The 18,623-nt window shown below is 39.6% G+C and overlaps 1 protein-coding gene across 3 annotated transcripts in view; it reads right to left on the reverse strand.

Annotated features, from left to right (window-relative positions):
- Nucleotides 1–6,602: 6,602 nt before the first annotated feature.
- SIRT2 (sirtuin 2) overlaps nucleotides 6,603–18,623 on the reverse strand; it is a 38,906-nt gene continuing 26,885 nt past the window's right edge. For all 3 annotated transcript variants that reach the window (XM_072137733.1, XM_072137732.1, XM_072137730.1), the window contains exon 16: nucleotides 6,603–7,743. In XM_072137733.1, the coding sequence (XP_071993834.1) occupies nucleotides 7,615–7,743 (129 nt within the window). In that variant the 3' untranslated portion in view covers nucleotides 6,603–7,614. The remainder of the gene's footprint in view (nucleotides 7,744–18,623) is intronic.

The following is an 18,623-nucleotide window of genomic DNA, read 5'->3' on the forward strand; positions in this document are numbered from 1 at the left end:
ACAAAGGTTTTCACTTGCCAAATTAAAAATTACCTCTATGCAACATAAAAAATACTTCGGAGCAGTTTTAAAATGTAATATTTCTCCAGTAATGACTTCATCATTTTCTATAGGATCATCTCTGTGAGTGATTATTGTCTTATTGTACAGATATTATCAGACTCCATTTCCTGTACATTATAATAAAAAAAGGCAAAGACTCATTTGAGCAAGAATAGTTTTTTCCCATATCTGTAACTTTTATTCCCTGCATTTGCTCACAATGTAGTCCGGACATTGCTAATCCCTTTTTGTGTAAAAATTAAGCCCTGAGCATTCTGTCACCTTTTTTGAATCTCGTTCCATTATTAGTCTCAAATCAGATCTACTTTGTAGGGTAAAAATTAGAGACAAATTTGGTGCAAAATGAGGCGCAAATGAATCGGACATGACAAAAAAATTCTGCTACTAATAACAGAAGGTCTACGGGAACAGGACACAAATTTAACCTTTATGCAGCCCAGGGCCCATATTCGCCCTTCCCTGGCTTTCATCATTCAGTGTCGGTGGCACAGGTAAAGCAGAGCCCAGTCGGAAGCATGAAGTTTTGTAGAAGAGGAAGTGTGCAGCACAGTGGTGGCTTGGGCAGCAGTTGGGAGCAGCTGCTGTGCCATGTTCCTCTCCATTGAATCATACGGTGTTGCTATATCATTGACGACTGTGATTTTTTTTTACCCCCTGCACGACCAGAGCAGAGGTGGTGTCCTAAGCAATCGCCTACCTCGGCCTACCCATCATCCCAGCCCACAGACACATAATGAATAATAATATGATAGAGCCTCTATGATGGGTCTCAATTTATTATATAATAATAATAATTATGGGGTTCAATATATATAATAATCCCCTTAAGGGATTGAGTTATAAAATTCATTAGGGGCACTATATATAGTATTATTCATTAGGGAGGCATAATATATCATTTACATAAATAGGGCACAATGAAATATTTTTTCTGGTTTAACCAAATTAAACAGGGGTTTGAGAGACTTAGGTTATTACTTCACACAGCCCATCCATGGTCCATACAGTCTATATATAAAACACAAGAAGATAGGTGAGACCAAAGTAGCTTTATCATTCAATCAATGGGTGTTCATCTTAAATACAGCAGAACGCCGGTCACAGCAAGAAAAAAATCCATGACCGTGTTTAATAATCCATGACGTGTAAATCTATTGACGCTTGTTATCTAGGAGGGCCGAATTACAAGAATGACTTACCCTATATCCATTCAGAAATAGTTTCTCTTCAGATATGATCCCTCAGCAGATATATATTATGCATGTTGGGCCTTTGATGATGAGGTTTATTCTCTTTCTTTGGTAACATAATTCTCTTTCTTTGGTAACATAAACATCACTCACTTATCAAGTCACAGTTTTATGAGTTTAGTCACTCATTAAGTTGCCATTTTCTTGCATATAGTTGCAATTGTAGGACATACGCACTCCCCGGCTACGGTATGCGGTGAGAGATAGTATTTCAGCATGTGTCATGTGACTTCTATCAGAATGAGGCACAGGGAGTGTTCCACTACTTTCAGTTACGTCCGTCCAACTCCATAAATGTTTGGCTTGTGTGCTTTGTCATTAGGTATGAATTGCTGCTGCTTTTTATGCGATCGTAATTTTTAAAAACATATTTCTAAAATAAAGGTTTTTTTTAGTTTTTAACATTTTTTTGGTAGTGCGGATTGATATTTTTCTAAATTTTTGCTTCACGTGTCACCCTTTGACCAGACCAAGTGTTTCTCTCCTAGCATTCCTGACCAGTACCTAACGGGATAACATGACCAATGAGGTCAGCTAATTTTAATTTGTTTCCTTATAATGCTCTGTACACATGTAGCATATTTCTGACTAGTCTTGTGTTAGTTGTACAAAGTAATGGCAACTAGGGGCCCCAAAAACAACCCACAATTATAAACATCTTATGTAGCCTTGTGTTCCAAATGCCCCAATATATCAAAATATTACAATTATTATTCAGTGAACCTTATAATGGAAACAAAGATTCAAATCTACACAAATCTGCCATTTCACCACACGTAAAAATTTCAATAAAAAGTGATCAAAAAGATTAAATCTATCAAAAAAATTAATGCATTAAAACATAACAAAAATTATATAAATTTGGTATCTACAGACGCGAAGGAGTGTCATAAACCGTACCTATGAAGCCCTTAAAAAAAAATTCACATCTATGCAATTTACTTTTTGTACTGTATTGTACGGGATTTTGAATTTTTTTCCAGCTTCTCAGTACAGTTCATGGAATATCAAATGGCAGAATAGTAACTGCAGAAAAAAAAGTTTAAATTATTTTAATACAATAATGAAATGACAATCACTTATATCAGTCTCCAGTACACAATCTGATGTGTGGAAGCATATCCGCTATGTTTACAAATAAAGTCACAGGGGGACATTTATCATTTGGCACTTTATGCTTGTGATAAAACCAGCCCCTCCGGCGTTGCCAGATACATGAGAAGACTGGAGCCCCTTAATGATTTAGGTGGACGTCTACATGGCGTACAATTGTACACCAGGCCCTGCCAGGCTTGCTTCAGGCTTGAACGGTTGCAGGAACACCCAACACCGGCCCTCTCCACCGCCGTGGAGGTGGCATAAAGGGCAAAATAACCGAAAAACACCTGGCACTCCGCTAGGCACTGAAATTATTTCAGGGCTGTATGCCAGCCCTGATCAATGTCTCCCATAGAATGCATAAAATCATAATACTATCTCTACAGATCTGTGGTGTTGGATCTGGAAGACTCGGAGAGCAAACATATGTAAAAATAAAGCATATTTCACATCTCATAAGGTCTTCAGTTCATCAGTTTTTGTGATCTAAAAGCAGGAGTGGTGAAACACACAGAACAGGTGCATGTTTTTCCAGCAACTACCTGTTTCCCCAAAATTTAGACACTCAAAAAATATTTTTTTTTCTAGCTTAGAAATATAAGGCCTCCCCTAAAACTAAGACCTAGCACTGGTCATTGCTACCCCCCCACAGCATACATAAGCATTAGTAGTTTATTAGGATACTGCAAGAGGTTGTGACATTGTGGAACAATTCATGGGATGAAATCACTGACTGTTGAGCTATGAGGGGATACCCAGACAAGAAGGGCTCATTGAAGGAAAGTTCTATTGTCAAACATGAGAGATTGGGTCCAATCATTTCAATTGTGAATGGTGTCACGGAAATCTAGCATGAAATTCAGAGAAAGTTATAAGGATGTTAGAGCAGTTGTGATTCGGATTGCTATTCTGATGTACTGTATGTGACGACATGACATGCCATATATGAATACATGTTGATTAGTTGTTTGCAGTCTGTGAAAAGAATGGGGCTTATTTACTACGGGTTCCGCTGCACCACTTCCGTCTGGTTTTCCGACTTTTCGGGGAACTTTCATGCAACACAAATCGGACGAAGTAAATGTGCCCCAATATGTTCATGTGTAGCTTAATGGAAAGACCTGCATCTCTTCTCTGTGTTGGACACGTCATAATGGCTACCAAAAACTGCTGAAAATAACTGAAAACATTTACATTTAATGTTAACATACTGTAAATGGCAAATAAAACACAAAATGTGAACACGGCCTCACAGGGATCAAAAGGACTGCTTTCTATAATGCTGTTGATATTGTAACGTAAAACTCTGACAAATGAAAACAAGTATTGAAGATAACAGATCTATTACTTACTGAATTACATAGAGGACTATTAATACAATATCTAAAGCTGGTAATACATATCAGATCTGTATCGTCCAGATCTGATGGTTTCAGCCATATGTGGATGAGGACTTCCTGATTGCAAATCTATTATTCTCTATAAAAAGAATTAGCTTTTTAGACAGTTTTCCTCTCCTTCCAGTGTATTAAACAGACACCACTTAACCAAACCAATTATGTAAAACGTATGGACCAGTTTAAGTATAGGTCCTATCTTGTTTACCCAATGTTGCACCTTTCTTACGCTAAGTTCACATCTGCATTTGGCAGATTCTGTAACACAATGGGGAAATTTAACAATGTATCTCGGGTTCTGCCAGTTTCTAACTAGAGAACACTAGTCCTTTGCTGCACTGGATTTAATGCTGTGATGATAAATTCTGGTGCATTATAGACTGTCGGTTCCTATTTTAGACCTAGTTTTAAACTGTGCACCAAAGGTTTTGGTGAACATTGAGGAAGCCCCTTTTCACCGAGTCCATGACAATTTCCCAAAGGCGTTTAAAAATGTCAGTTGTTTGAATATGTCAGACTGTATTCTGACATATTCTATATTATATAGCAGTGATGGCGGACCTTTAAGAGACCGAGTGCCCAAACTACAACCAAAATCCACTTATTTACCGCAAAGTGCCAACATTGCATTTTAAGCAGTAACTTATTGCTACCTGCTCTTCAACATCTATCAGTCGTACCGGCACCTTGAGGCCACTAATACAGTTGAAAGAAGTAGGGCACATCCAGACTATCATTGTAGCTTCTCACCAGCGTTCTCTCTATACAGTAAGAATGTATAGTCCAGTAGGATGACCTACAAAGATTCAGTTCTATCAACACTTTCTTACTTTTACCGCAGTTCCAAACAGCCAATGAGGAGTCATTTTAAAATAGCGCTGATTACAGCATCTCTTAAATTGCCTGGGTCTTCAGATAGATTTGGTGAATTTGGTCCTGTTTAGTGAGCTCTGTCTTGGGGTCAATGGCCTGAGTGCCCACAGAAAGGGCTTTGAGTGCCACCTCTGGCACCTGTGCCATAGGTTCGCCGCCACTGCTATATAGTAGTTTTTTGAAAGAAAATAATCAATTTTCCTTCTAGCCGGAGCTCCAGAGTTCTTCTAATTATTCTCCTTTAGTGTTAGATATCCATTCAATGAAATCCAGCATTAGCAATGACAGATCCTTCTGATGAAACTATGCCTCAGTTCAGACCAGCACCACCACGTTTGTTCCCCTTTCGTCTCTTAACTGATTCTTGTCAGATGATATTGAAACATAAGTAAAATTGTGCTTCAAAATTAATAGTGGGACGCTAGCTCAACCAAGCTGCCCGACCCAGGGTTTCACCTCCAAGGTTTTTCTTTCAAAAAACTGCTTTATCATTGAGACTTTGTGGACCGGTCTTGTTCTGTGAGTAGCTCCGTAGGGGCAAATTGTGCACCGCAACAACAATTGTTTTACTGCTATATAGTATAGTAGAGACTGACATTGACAGATTTCAGGTTAGAAAAAAAAAAGTACACATCAAATTTGATCTCAGTGTTAAATAAAATCTTATATTAAAACTAGAAGTTAGGGAGTAAGGTTATTAAAAGACAGAAGAGGCACTGCAGGCAAAACAGGACATCTTATTGTATTCTGAGCAATCTCATTGTATTCTGACACCTGGGTGTTGCCTTTCTGCTTGTCAATAGGGTCTGTCAAACAATGTTTAATCAGCACTGAGATACAGGAGGACATATAGGACTTTTATGCCAGTTTTTTGACCCTGAAATAATCACAATTACAGAACACTGTCATTTTGTTAAAATGTCCAGTACTGAATCTGTCTATATACTGACGGTCACTTTTACTATGTGTAATTAATTAGAAGACTATTTCATTAACCCCCAAAAGATGGTTTTTAAAAACATAGTGGACTTTATTGTTTCTTCAGAAAACACATAATGGGGCAAATTTACTTACCCGGTCCATTCGCGTTCCAGCGGCGGCTTCTCCGCTCTGGATTCGGGTCCGGCCGGGATTTAATAAGGTAGTTCTTCCGCCGTCCACCAGGTGGCGCTGCTGCGCTGAAAGTAAACTCATCGCGCCGGAATGCACCGAGCTGGACCAGGTGAAGGTAAGCGGTCCTTATGCGACACATTTTCGGTTTTTAAATGCGGCGGTTTTTCCGAATACGTCGGGTTTTCGTTCGGCCACGCCCCCCGATTTCCGTCGCGCGCATGCCAGCGCCGATGCGCCACAATCCGATCGCGTGCGCCAAAATCCCGGGGCAATTTAAGTACAAGCGGCGCAAAACGGAAATATTCGGGTAACACGTCGGGAAAACGCGAATCGGGCCCTTAATAAATGACCCCCAATGTTTTTTGTTTCACAAGGTCCACAGTGAAGTTCCTATTTGTCACAGTTATGTGGTTATTGCAGAGGACAGTGCTGCCATATCATCCTGGTGATGTCACCTCGCGGGGTAAGAGTTTAGATCAATGATCTATCATTGGGAGAGGTCATCAACATAAGATCATTGGGGTCCGTCCTTGCACTCGGAAAACAAGGACGGGGTAATGAGAGTGACTCCACTGGCCTGTTACCAATAGGTCAATTCTTGGCAAGCTACTTTAGGATGAGCTACAGATATGAGCCCAATTCATTACTATCAGAATATATGTTATAAGACATAACACAGCAAACACATAACCTTGGAAGATATGGAAGTGTGTATGTGTGAAGATGACAATCACTGGGAGTAGAATGGAAGTACGGTGGGCACTTACACAATGTGCACCTGTTACATATGTATAGCGCTGGCCATATATTAGAGTTACAAAATTTTTCTTTATTAATAATCTGTTTTTTTTTTCTTCTGATGGTAAAAGGATTTCTTACCAAATTAAAACATTCATAAATCAGATATTTCTGGTAAATTTATCTGTTTTGCTTTTCTTCTCTCTCAAAATACACTTTTAAATTAGAATTGTTTTCATAAGTTTTTGGGAAGCTAATTCATAGGTGACAAGTGTAATTTGTCGATTTTGATGAGGGTCCTATAGAAACAGTGGCGCTCTGGCCAGGCGATCTAAAGGGAATGAATGCCATAGCCATGCCAAGTGAATGTGACTGTGCTGCTACTAGAACAGTAAATTATACCACCAGGCTACAACTTAACAATGTTGACAGTATATAAACCTATATGTCATCAATGTATATATAGTATGAAAGCCCTGGTACAGCACAGCATTACTATTTCATATAGACCCTAATAATGTGATTGTATTTAGATTCCTTGGCTGACAGACCTTCCAGAAATACATATGGGGGCAGATTTTCTGTTTTTGCACCAAAAAAACCTGTCTGTGCCACATTTATCAAGGGTTTTAGACAGTTTTTATACACTTTTACGACTATTAAGCAAAAGGGGGCACGGCCTATGGAAAGGGGGTCGGGCCTCACACCAAAAAATCCATGGGCCAAAAACAATGCTATTATATCAGAACTTTGGCACAGTTTTCTGGTGTAAACTAAGCAAACTGTCAAGAGGTGCTATGACTAGATAATCTTATACTGCACCAGATTTATTATCCAGCATCAGAGACAGTGAGAAACCTGGTGCAGTGTAAGAGTGGATTCTCTAACTGTGCTCTTACGACATTAGAGATAAATCTGCCCCATTGTCTTTTATCTATAACAAGGGCGAGTCAATTTCTAGAATTTACAACTTTTCATCATTCTTCCATAACTTTGTGCAAAAAGTGCCTGTAAAGTTCCCAGGTAACACCCTGTATGAAGAGCCGGGGTGCATTCATGGAGATGAGATCTGACTTGAGGGTTTACTCTGTAGATTTTTCACCCTCCTTCTTCTCAGGGGAAGTCTTTTTCTCTGTCTTTGTAGAGGAGCTTTCCTGAGAGGCTGCATCAATCGCTGCATGCTCTTTCTTCACCATTTCTTCCAACTCAGCCTAAAACAGGAACATAACAAAAAAAGATGTATGGAGTAATCATAGTGTGAAGAAAGCGTGTTATGTCACACTCATCTACTTCTCTAGTAATAGTAGGAAACTAGAACTGCTACAGTACCAGAGGGGTAAGGTTTTCCAGCTTCTTAACCACTTCCAGACGCAGCCCTTTTTCGTTTTTGCGGTTTCATTTTTCCCTCCCCACCTTCAAAAAGCTGTTTTATTTTTAAATGTACAGAGCTGTGTTATGGCTTATTTTCTGCATAACAAATTACACTTCAAAATGGTGGTATTTAATATTCTATGCCGTGTACTGGGAAGCGGGAAAAAAATTCCAAATGCAGTGAAATTGGCAAAAATTTGTGCCATATTTTTGTGGGCTTGGATTTTACAGATTTCACTGTGTAACCCAAATGACATGTCTACTTTATTCTTTGGGTCGGTATGATTACAGGGATACCAAATTTGTATAGGTTTTATAATGTTTTCAGACATTTCAAAAAATTAAAACCTCTACAAAAATTTTTTGGCGCTAATAACTACTTTATACTTTGGTATACTGAGTTTGGGAGTTGTCGTTTTTTTCGCTTTTGATGATGTTTACAATTATATCATTTTAGGATCACCTTTTGATCACTTTTTATAGAATATTAAAAAATTTTTTAAATGGCAAAAAAGGGCCATTTCGACTTTAGGCGCGATTTTCCATTACAGGGTTAAACGCAGTGAAAAACCGTTATTATATTTTGATAGATCGGGCATTTTTGGATGCGGCAATACCTAATGTGTTCATGATTTTTACTGTTTATTTATATTTATATCAGTTCTAGGGAAAGGGGGGTGATTTGAGTTTTTAGGTTTTTTTATTATAATTTTTTTTTTACTTTTTTTTTAATTTTTACTATTTTTCAGACTCCCTAGGGTACTGTCATACTATAGTATGGCAGTATATGGGGATTTTACTCCTCATTCATTACAATGTGCACATTGTAATGAATAGGTTAACCTAAATCGGCCTCGGGTCTTCGGAAGACCCGATGCTGTCATGGCGACGGATTGCCGCTCCCTGATGACGCCACGGGAGCAATGATCCTCGGAAAGATGGTGGCGCCCGACGGTGATCAGCAGGAAAACACCCCAGCACCGATCGCGGATGTTACCGGTAAGCCTTTGCTGCAATTTGAAGCAAAGACTTAACGGCTCAGGAGAGGGCTCAGCCCATGAGCCCTCTCCATTCACCCGCACCCGGCATGTGACGTATTACCCTTACCGACGTAGTATTACATCACATGTCAGTAAGGAGTTAATACATTGCATGGGATATTACAGTATTTTTCGGACTATGAGGCGCACCGGAGTATAAGGCACACCATCAATAAATGCCTGCTAAAATCTCTAGGTTCATATATAAGGCGCACTGGATTACAAGGCGCACCTGATTATAAGGATGAATGGCCAGCAGGTGGCAGACCTACGCACAGTTCAAGGCAGGTGTTGTCTGTAAGTACGCGTCATATACAAGGCGCACTGGACTATAAGGTGCACCTTTGATTTCTGAGAAAATCAAAGGATTTTTTGTGCGCCTTATAGTCCAAAAAATACGGTATATGCGCTACCATCTTTTTGAAGCTGCAGGCAGCTTTGCCGGCAGCGATTGCTGTGGTAACATCCGCGATCGGTGCTAGCAACGATTGCAGGTGTTACTGGTAAGTCTTTGCTGCAATATGCAGCAAAGACTTACGGGCTATGGAGAGGGCTCAGCCCGTGAGCCCTCTCCATGCACCCGCACCCGTAGTATTACATCACATGTCAGTAAGGGGCTAATACATTGCATGGGATATTGAATGGAGCCACTAGGAAGAACAATTTGTCACACAGAAAAATAAAAACAAATTCTGGCTTTTGGGAGGACGGGAGCAGCAAATGGAGATGCAAAAACAGAAAAGTACAAGGTGAAAACAGTCGTGTAGATTTATGATATAAATTACCACTATGGTCTTGGATAGGCCAACAATCTCCAGTACATTGCCTGGAAGACCTTAACCTTTTACGGATGTGTGTCACATATTAGTACATCACTCATCGGCTGCAGGTCTATGGAGAGGGATCACAGGTTGAGCCCTCTCCGTACAAGGTGGGTGTTTGCTCCCCATAATGTCATCGGGGAGCATGGATTTGCTACCATGACAGCCCTGGGTCATACAAAGAACCAAGGATGTCTCGTTTTACCCTATCTATCACAATGTGCAATTTGAACATTGTAATAGATGATGTGGAAAATCCCCATATACTGTCATATTGTAATATTGCACTATATGGTAGGATCAGACAACCTAGGGTTAAAGTATCCTTGGGGGTCTGAAAAATAGTAAAAAATAAAAAGTTAAAAAATAAATTAAATAAATCTCTAGAACTGATATAAAAAGAAACAGTAAAAATCATAAACATTTTATGCATCGATGTGTCCCAAAATGTCCAATCTATCAAAATATAATTAAGTCAAAAAATGCTACAGTTTCACCATTTTGCAACATATAAAAAATGTAATAATGTAAATCAAAAGGTCGTTTAGTCCTCAAAATGGTAGAATTGAAAATGGCATCTCATCTCGCAAAACATGGCACCACACACAGGTCCATACACTGACATATAAAAAAGTTATAAGCGCCAGAATATGGCATAATGAAGAATTTTTCTATAGCGGTTTTAATTTATGTAAATGTATGAAAACATTACCTATACAAACCTATACAAATTTGGTATCCACGTAATCGTACCGACCCAAAGAATAAAGGAGACTTGTCATTCAGGGATCACAGTGAAAGTCGTAAATACCAAGCCTACAAGAAAATGTCGCAAATGCATTTTGTTCACCAATTTTGTTTCCTGCTTCCCAGTACACGGCATGGAATATTAAATACAGTCACTATGAAGTGCAAATTGTTATGCAGAAAACAAGAACTCAGCTCTTTACATGGAAAAATAAAAAAGTTATAGATTTTTGAAGGTGGGGATACATATGAAATATATTGGCTGTGAGGAGTTTAAGGAGTTGCAGTGGAGTCTGTGTTGTCATATAGTTACAAGAATTGGTGGAAACATTACGACATTTCCACGTTTCTCAGGAAGCTGCAGACATATTTCAGTTTGTGAAACTGAACACCTACAAATGAATTGTATTATGGCAGATGCAGTGTAACAATCCCCAGATTCCCTCTATATCACTTCTATATCATATTGTGAGTCAGTACTCGGGGCTTATTCACATTACTGATTTCTGTCCATGTTTTCTACATGTTCTCCATGGACAGCACACAAAATCATAGCTTTCTGTTTTTTTTTTCACATACCATGGTTCAGTGAAAAAAACATGCTTGAAGAAGATCAGACTAAGATTAACCCCTTGCCACCTAAGCCACTTTTCACCTTCCTGACACAGCCCATTTTTAAAAATCTGCCATGTGCCACTATAAGTGGTTATAGCTTTGGAACGCTTTAACCGGTTAAGGACTCCCCACCTTCAAAAATCTATAACTTTTTTAGTTTACACGTAAAGAGCTATGCGACAGCTTGTTTTCTGCGTAACAAATTGCACTTCATAGTGATGGTATTAAATATTCCATGCCATGTACTCGGAAGCGGGAAAAAAATTCCAAATGCAGTGAAAATGCTGAAAAAACGCATTTGCGACTTTTTCTTGTAGGCTTGGATATTACGGTTTTCACTGAGCGCCCCAAATGACATGTCTACTTTATTCTTTGGGTTGGTACGATTACGGGGATACCAAATTTTTATAGGTTTTATAATGTTTTCATACATTTACAAAAATTAAAACCTCCTGTACAAAATTTTTTTTTTTGATTCTGCCATCTTCTGGCGCCAATAACTTTTTTATACTTTGGTGTACGGAGCTGTGGGTGGTGTCATTTTTTGCGACATTTGATCATATTTTCAATGATATCATTTTTAGGACTGTACGACCTTTTGATCACTTTTTATATATTTTTTTAAATATTTTTCAAAATGGCAAAAAAGTGCCATTTTCGACTTTGGGCGCTATTTTCCGTTACAGGGTTAAACGCATTGAAAAACTGTTAATATATTTTGATAGATCGGGCATTTTTGGACGTGTCGATACCTAATGTGTTTATGATTTTTACTGTTTATTTATATTTATGTCAGTTCAAGGGAAAGGGGGGTGATTTGAATTTTTAGGTTTTTTTATTCTAATTTTTTTTGTAACTTTTTTAAAATTTTACTTTAACCCTAGGTTGTCTGATCGATCCTATCATATACTGCCATACTACAGTATGGCAGTATATGCGGATTTTCCTCCTCATTCATTACAATTGTACATTCAGCACATTGTAATAAAGGGGTTAAAACGAAATAGCCTCAGAGTTCGGAAGACCCGAGGCTACCATGGAGACGCCCGTGCGCCACCATCTTTTTGAGGCTGCCGGCAGCGATAGCTGTGACAACACCCGCAATCGGTGCTAGCACCGATCGCGGATGTTACCGGTAAGCCTTTGCTGCAATATGCAGCAAAGACTTACCGGCTATGGAGAGGGCTCAGCCCGTGAGCCCTCTCCATGCAGCGGGACACGACCGCCGCCGTGAATACACGGCGGGCGGTCGTGAACCAGTTAACATATCCATTGGATTTTGAAATGGTTTTCTGGTGACACATTGTACTTCATGTTAATTGAAAAAATTTGGGTGATATGTTTGGCACATATGAAATAATTAAAAATAAATTCTTGGTTTCAAAATTCAACATTTTGTATTTTTTTGACATACATAGTCATATATAAATATATATACCATATTTTCCGGGCCATTAGGCGCACCGGACTATAAGGCGCATTAGTAGAAAACGCCTTATATATGGAAAAATTCCATATATAAGGCGCACCGGACTATAAGGCGCAAGGTGGCCAGGGGAGTGGCGGAGGTCCGGGGGCGTGGCAGAAAATGGAGCGGAGGTGAGAGCGGCAAGAGGTTAGCGGTCCGGGGAAGAGGGTCCGTTCAGGTGGAGGAGGGCAGCGGACCCTACTTACATAGATCCCCGCTACCGGAGACAGCAGATCTCCAGCGGGAACTGCAGACCGACGCGGCAGAAGTTGTTTGTGCCGCGTGGTCTGCAGTTCCCGCTGGAGATCTGCTGTCTCCGGTAGCGGGGACCTATGTAAGTAGGGTCCGCTGCCCTCCTCCATAGTGCGCACCGGACTATAAGGCGCACTTTGGATTTCTAAGGAAATCCTAGGCTTTTATGTGCGCCTTATAGTCCGGAAAATACGGTAGATATATATAGACGTATTTAACTTGATAACTAACATTAACCGAATGTCTGCTTTATGTTGATATGGTTCTTTATGCATTCTCTCATTTTTGTAGGATGTTATGAGGCTTAGAACTTAAGGTGCAATATTTCACATTTTTATAAAAAGAATCAAACTTTTGAGGGATCTGCTTAGGTTTCAGGTCACTTTGAGAGGCCTAAATAATAGTAAAATCCCATAAATTACCCCATTATAAAAACCACACTCCTCAATGTATGTAAGACAACTTTTATGAAGTTTGTTAGCCCTATAATTGCTTTACATGGGTTAAAACAAAATCGTGTGCAATTTTGAATTTTTTTTTTTTTGGGCTAAATGAATGCATTTTTCAAAAACTTTACACATTTTCGGTGGATAAAATACGAAAATGCTCCCCAAAGTTTGTTACTCACTCACTCCCAAGTATAACAATCCCCAATATGTGGTGGTAACCTGCTGTATGGGCACACGCCAGGGCATTGAAGGGAAGGTGCGCCATTGTCACCTTTTAGAGGCAATACAATCTTTATTTTAATTTGGCAATGTAAACAAATAAGGGCTTATTTTCTGAAAGTTTAGGTGCACTTTAAAATACTTCATTTTAGTGGGTTGTCAGCTTATTGATGAGATTTTTATTAAAGAGGACCTGTCACCTATAACAAAGGCACTAGTACAATAGGCCACGTAGTACAATAGGAATGCTGGACCGAACTCAAAGCAGTCCAGCGTATTCATGAAGAAGTGGTCCGAAGCTGCTTCTTCCCCGGACCGCCCCTCCCACTCCACAGGACAAGCTTCATGTGGCAAGGAGCGCTGTGAGCTCGGTCCGGCGTTCCTATTGTACAGTGCCAGAAAAGCTAGCAGTTTATCACTGCTAAAAATAGGGTAGTGGTAGGAGCTGCCTACTTCAGTAAGCAGCCCCTAGTGCATTTGTTATAGGTGACAGGTCCTCTTTGACTCTTGAATGTATGGAGGAAAAGAAAATCGCCAATTCTGGTTTCCCTTTTTTTGGGAGGCATTCACCGAACCATAAAAATCATTATCATCTTTATTCTATAGATAATTACGATTACGGTGATAGCTCATTTATATATTTTTATTATCTTACTGAAGAAAGACTCATAACGAGAAAATCTCTTTTATTTTCGAATCACCATCTTTTCGGAGACATAACATTTTTTTTTGGTTGACAGAGCTGGTCAGTAGCTACCAGAACTCTACCGAGACCCCTAATTTTACCACCAAAAACTGAAAAAACCTATTGACTCAAGTATAAGCCGAGGGTGGGAAATGCATTGGTCACAGACCCCCCCCCCAGTATATAGCCAGCCAGTCCCCTATAGTATACAGCCTGCCCAGCTTGCCCCCAGTAGTATACAGCCAGCCCAGCCTGCCCCCAGTAGTATACAGCCAGCCCAGCCTGCCCCCAGTAGTATACAGCACAGCCCAGCCTGCCCCCAGTAGTATACAGCCTTCCCAGCCTGCCCCCAGTAGTATACAGCCTGCCCCCAGTAGTATACAGCCTGCCCCCAGTAGCATACAGCCAGCCCATAATTTAAAAAAAAACAAAAAACTTATATACTCACCCTCCAGTGGCCCCGATGTGCAGTGCTGCTCCCCCGATGTCCGCGCGGCTCCTCTTCTTGCTTCAGCGCCCGTCTTCTGTCTTCTCTAACATCGTGCTGGGCGCCCAGCACGACGTTACAGAAGCCAGAAGACGGGCGCTGAAGCAAGAAGAGGAGCCGGGAAGCCAGAAGAGGAGCCGCGATGCCATCGGGGGAGCAGCGCTGCGCATCGGGACCACCGGAGGGTGAGTATATAAGTTTATTATTTTTTAAGTCCATTGACTATCGCTATTGACTCGTGTATAAGCCGAGGGGATGTTTTTCAGCACATTTTTGTGCTGAAAAACTCGGCTTATACATGAGTATATAAGGTAATATAGTAGTAATACTTCTCGTGTTAGCAAGTCACTGCCGACCATGATGTACTACGTCACTTGTCGGAAAGGGGTTAATATCAAAATTACCGTATATACTTAAGTATAAGCCGATCTTTTCAACACCCCCACAGGTCCTCTTCTTGATTACTGTGCGCCCAAGGCAGAGGCTGTGACCAATGCATTTCCCACCCTAGGCTTATACCTGTGTCAATAGGTTTTCCCAGTTTTTTTTTTTGTAAAATTAGGTACCTCGGCTTATATTCGGGTAGGCTTATACTTAAATATATACGGTAAATGTGCAACTTTTTCTGGTTTATAATACACCTACTTCACTCCAATGTACACACCCTATTTATCAGGGCAATATCCCATTAGGATGTGAATAGGCAGTCCAAAATTCATCCCAATGCTAGGGTGAATCATCTTATATCAAGGTCCTACGCGCAAGCCACATACAGGGAAACAGGAGTGCTGAGCTCAAGGTCTTTCTACATGGCAGAGGTGTGTGTCTCATCTGTGGTGGTCATCAGTGCTACCCGTTATAATGGTCTACTTGTCTGTTATTCCAACAGTGAATTAAGATGAAATGTTTAAGTCGCCATAGGGGAACATTTAAAACTCCAAAAATTGTAATTTTTTTTTTTTAAAGAATTTTTTTTACTAAAATATAATACAATTTAAAAAAAAACATTAAAATATAGAACAAAAAACAACCCAAACACATACTAGAACCTGGTCTATAACGTAGCACAATATTTAGTCTCTATGGTAAAAGATCCAATGGTACCAATAAAACTACCAATAACTACAACATGTCATTTTGTAAGGTGTTTTCATTATATTAACCCCATAGCCAGGGGTGAACCTAGCCTTTCTGCTGCCTGAGGCGAGCTATAAAAAGACGCCCCCCCCCCACTCCAAATATGTATTATATCAAGGAGTGTCAGGACCAGACCCAAATCATATTGGTTTAATTTGAAAATAAAGCAATGCAAAATACATAATAGCGTGCCACCATGTACTATATAATGCACACAGCGAGCTACCATAAAGAACAAAATACATACAACAATCCGCCATATAATATAAAATCAATCCATCATGCCACCATATATTATAAAATACATCCGGCGTCCTCCGTGTAATATATAATAGATACCATATAATACATACAGCGTGCCGCCATATACCATATAATACATACAGCGTGCCGCCATATACCATATAATACATACAGCATGCTGCCATATACCAGATAATACATACAGCGTGCCGCCATATACCATATAATACATACAGCGTGCCCCCATATACCATATAATACATACAGCGTGCCCCCATATACCATATAATACATACAGCGTGCTGCCATATACCATATAATACATACAGCGTGCCCCCATATACCATATAATACATACAGCGTGCCGCCATATACCATATAATACACACAGCATGCCGCCATATACCATATAATACATACAGCGTGCCCCCATATACCATATAATACATACAGCGTGCTGCCATATACCATATAATACACACAGCGTGCCGCCATATACCATATAATACATACAGCGTTCCCCCATATACCATATAATACATACAGCGTGCCTCCATATACCATATAATACATACAGCGTGCCTCCATATACCATATAATACATACAGCGTGCCGCCATATACCATATAATACATACAGCGTGCCGCCATATACCATATAATACATACAGCGTGCCGCCATATACCATATAATACATACAGCATGCCGCCATATACCATATAATACATACAGTATGCCCCCATATACCATATAATACATACAGCGTGCTGCCATATACCATATAATACATACAGCGTGCTGCCATATACCATATAATACATACAGCGTGCCGCCATATACCATATAATACATACAGTGTGCCCCCATATACCATATAATACATACATCGTGCCGCCATATACCATATAATACATACAGCGTGCCCCCATATACCATATAATACATACAGCGTGCCCCCATATACCATATAATACATACACTGTGCCGCCATATACCATATAATACATACAGCGTGCTGCCATATACCATATAATACATACAGCGTGCTGCCATATACCATATAATACATACAGCGTGCCCCCATATACCATATAATACATACAGTGTGCCTCCATATACCATATAATACATACAGCGTGCTGCCATATACCATATAATACATACAGCGTGCAGCCATATACCATATAATACATACGGCGTGCTGGCATATACCATATAATACATACAGCGTGCCGCCATATACCATATAATACATACAGCATGCCCCCATATACCATATAATACATACACTGTGCCGCCATATACCATATAATACATACAGCGTGCCGCCATATACCATATAATACATACAGCATGCCCCCATATACCATATAATACATACGGCGTGCTGCCATATACCATATAATACATACAGCGTGCTGCCATATACCATATAATACATACAGCGTGCCCCCATATACCATATAATACATACAGCGTGCCGCCATATACCATATAATACATACAGCGTGCCCCCATATACCATATAATACATACAGCGTGCTGCCATATACCATATAATACATACAGCGTGCCCCCATATACCATATAATACATACAGTGTGCCCCCATATACCATATAATACATACAGCGTGTCACCATATACCATATAATACATACAGCGTGCCCCCATATACCATATAATACATACAGCGTGCTGCCATATACCATATAATACATACAGCGTGCCGCCATATACCATATTATACATACAGTGTGCCCCCATATACCATATAATACATACATCGTGCTGCCATATACCATATAATACATACAGCGTGCCGCCATATACCATATTATACATACAGTGTGCCCCCATATACCATATAATACATACATCGTGCCGCCATATACCATATAATACATACAGCGTGCCCCCATATACCATATAATACATACAGCGTGCCTCCATATACCATATAATACATACAGCGGTATGCTGTATGTATTATATACTATATGGCGGTATGCTGTATGTATTATATACTATATGGCGGTATGCTGTATGTATTATATACTATATGGCGGTATGCTGTATGTATTATATGTATATTGTATGTATTGGCGTGCCGCCATGTTATATAAAATACACACATTGTGCCGCCATATACCATACAATACATACAGCGAGCCGCTATATATATATATATTATATATATATATATATATATATATATATATATATATATATATATATATATATGACACAGTATACACACACACTCATACAGCATGTACACATATATACAGCATATATACTCATATAGCATGCATATACACACACTCACCAAACACATACAGTATAAACACACTTATATACAGTCATACAGTATACAAACACACACTAACCGTGCAGTGTATGCATGTATACAGAGATGCATATAAATATACATGTGTGTGTATATATATGTGTATATACATGTATACACATGTAAATTTATATGCATCTTAGGATATAATAAATACATACTTACCAAGACGGCGGCCGCAGACGGGTGAAGCAGACGGCCGGGAGAG

The sequence above is a fragment of the Engystomops pustulosus genome, chromosome 2 (assembly GCF_040894005.1).
Source record: "Engystomops pustulosus chromosome 2, aEngPut4.maternal, whole genome shotgun sequence".
Taxonomy (NCBI): Eukaryota; Metazoa; Chordata; class Amphibia; order Anura; family Leptodactylidae; genus Engystomops; species Engystomops pustulosus.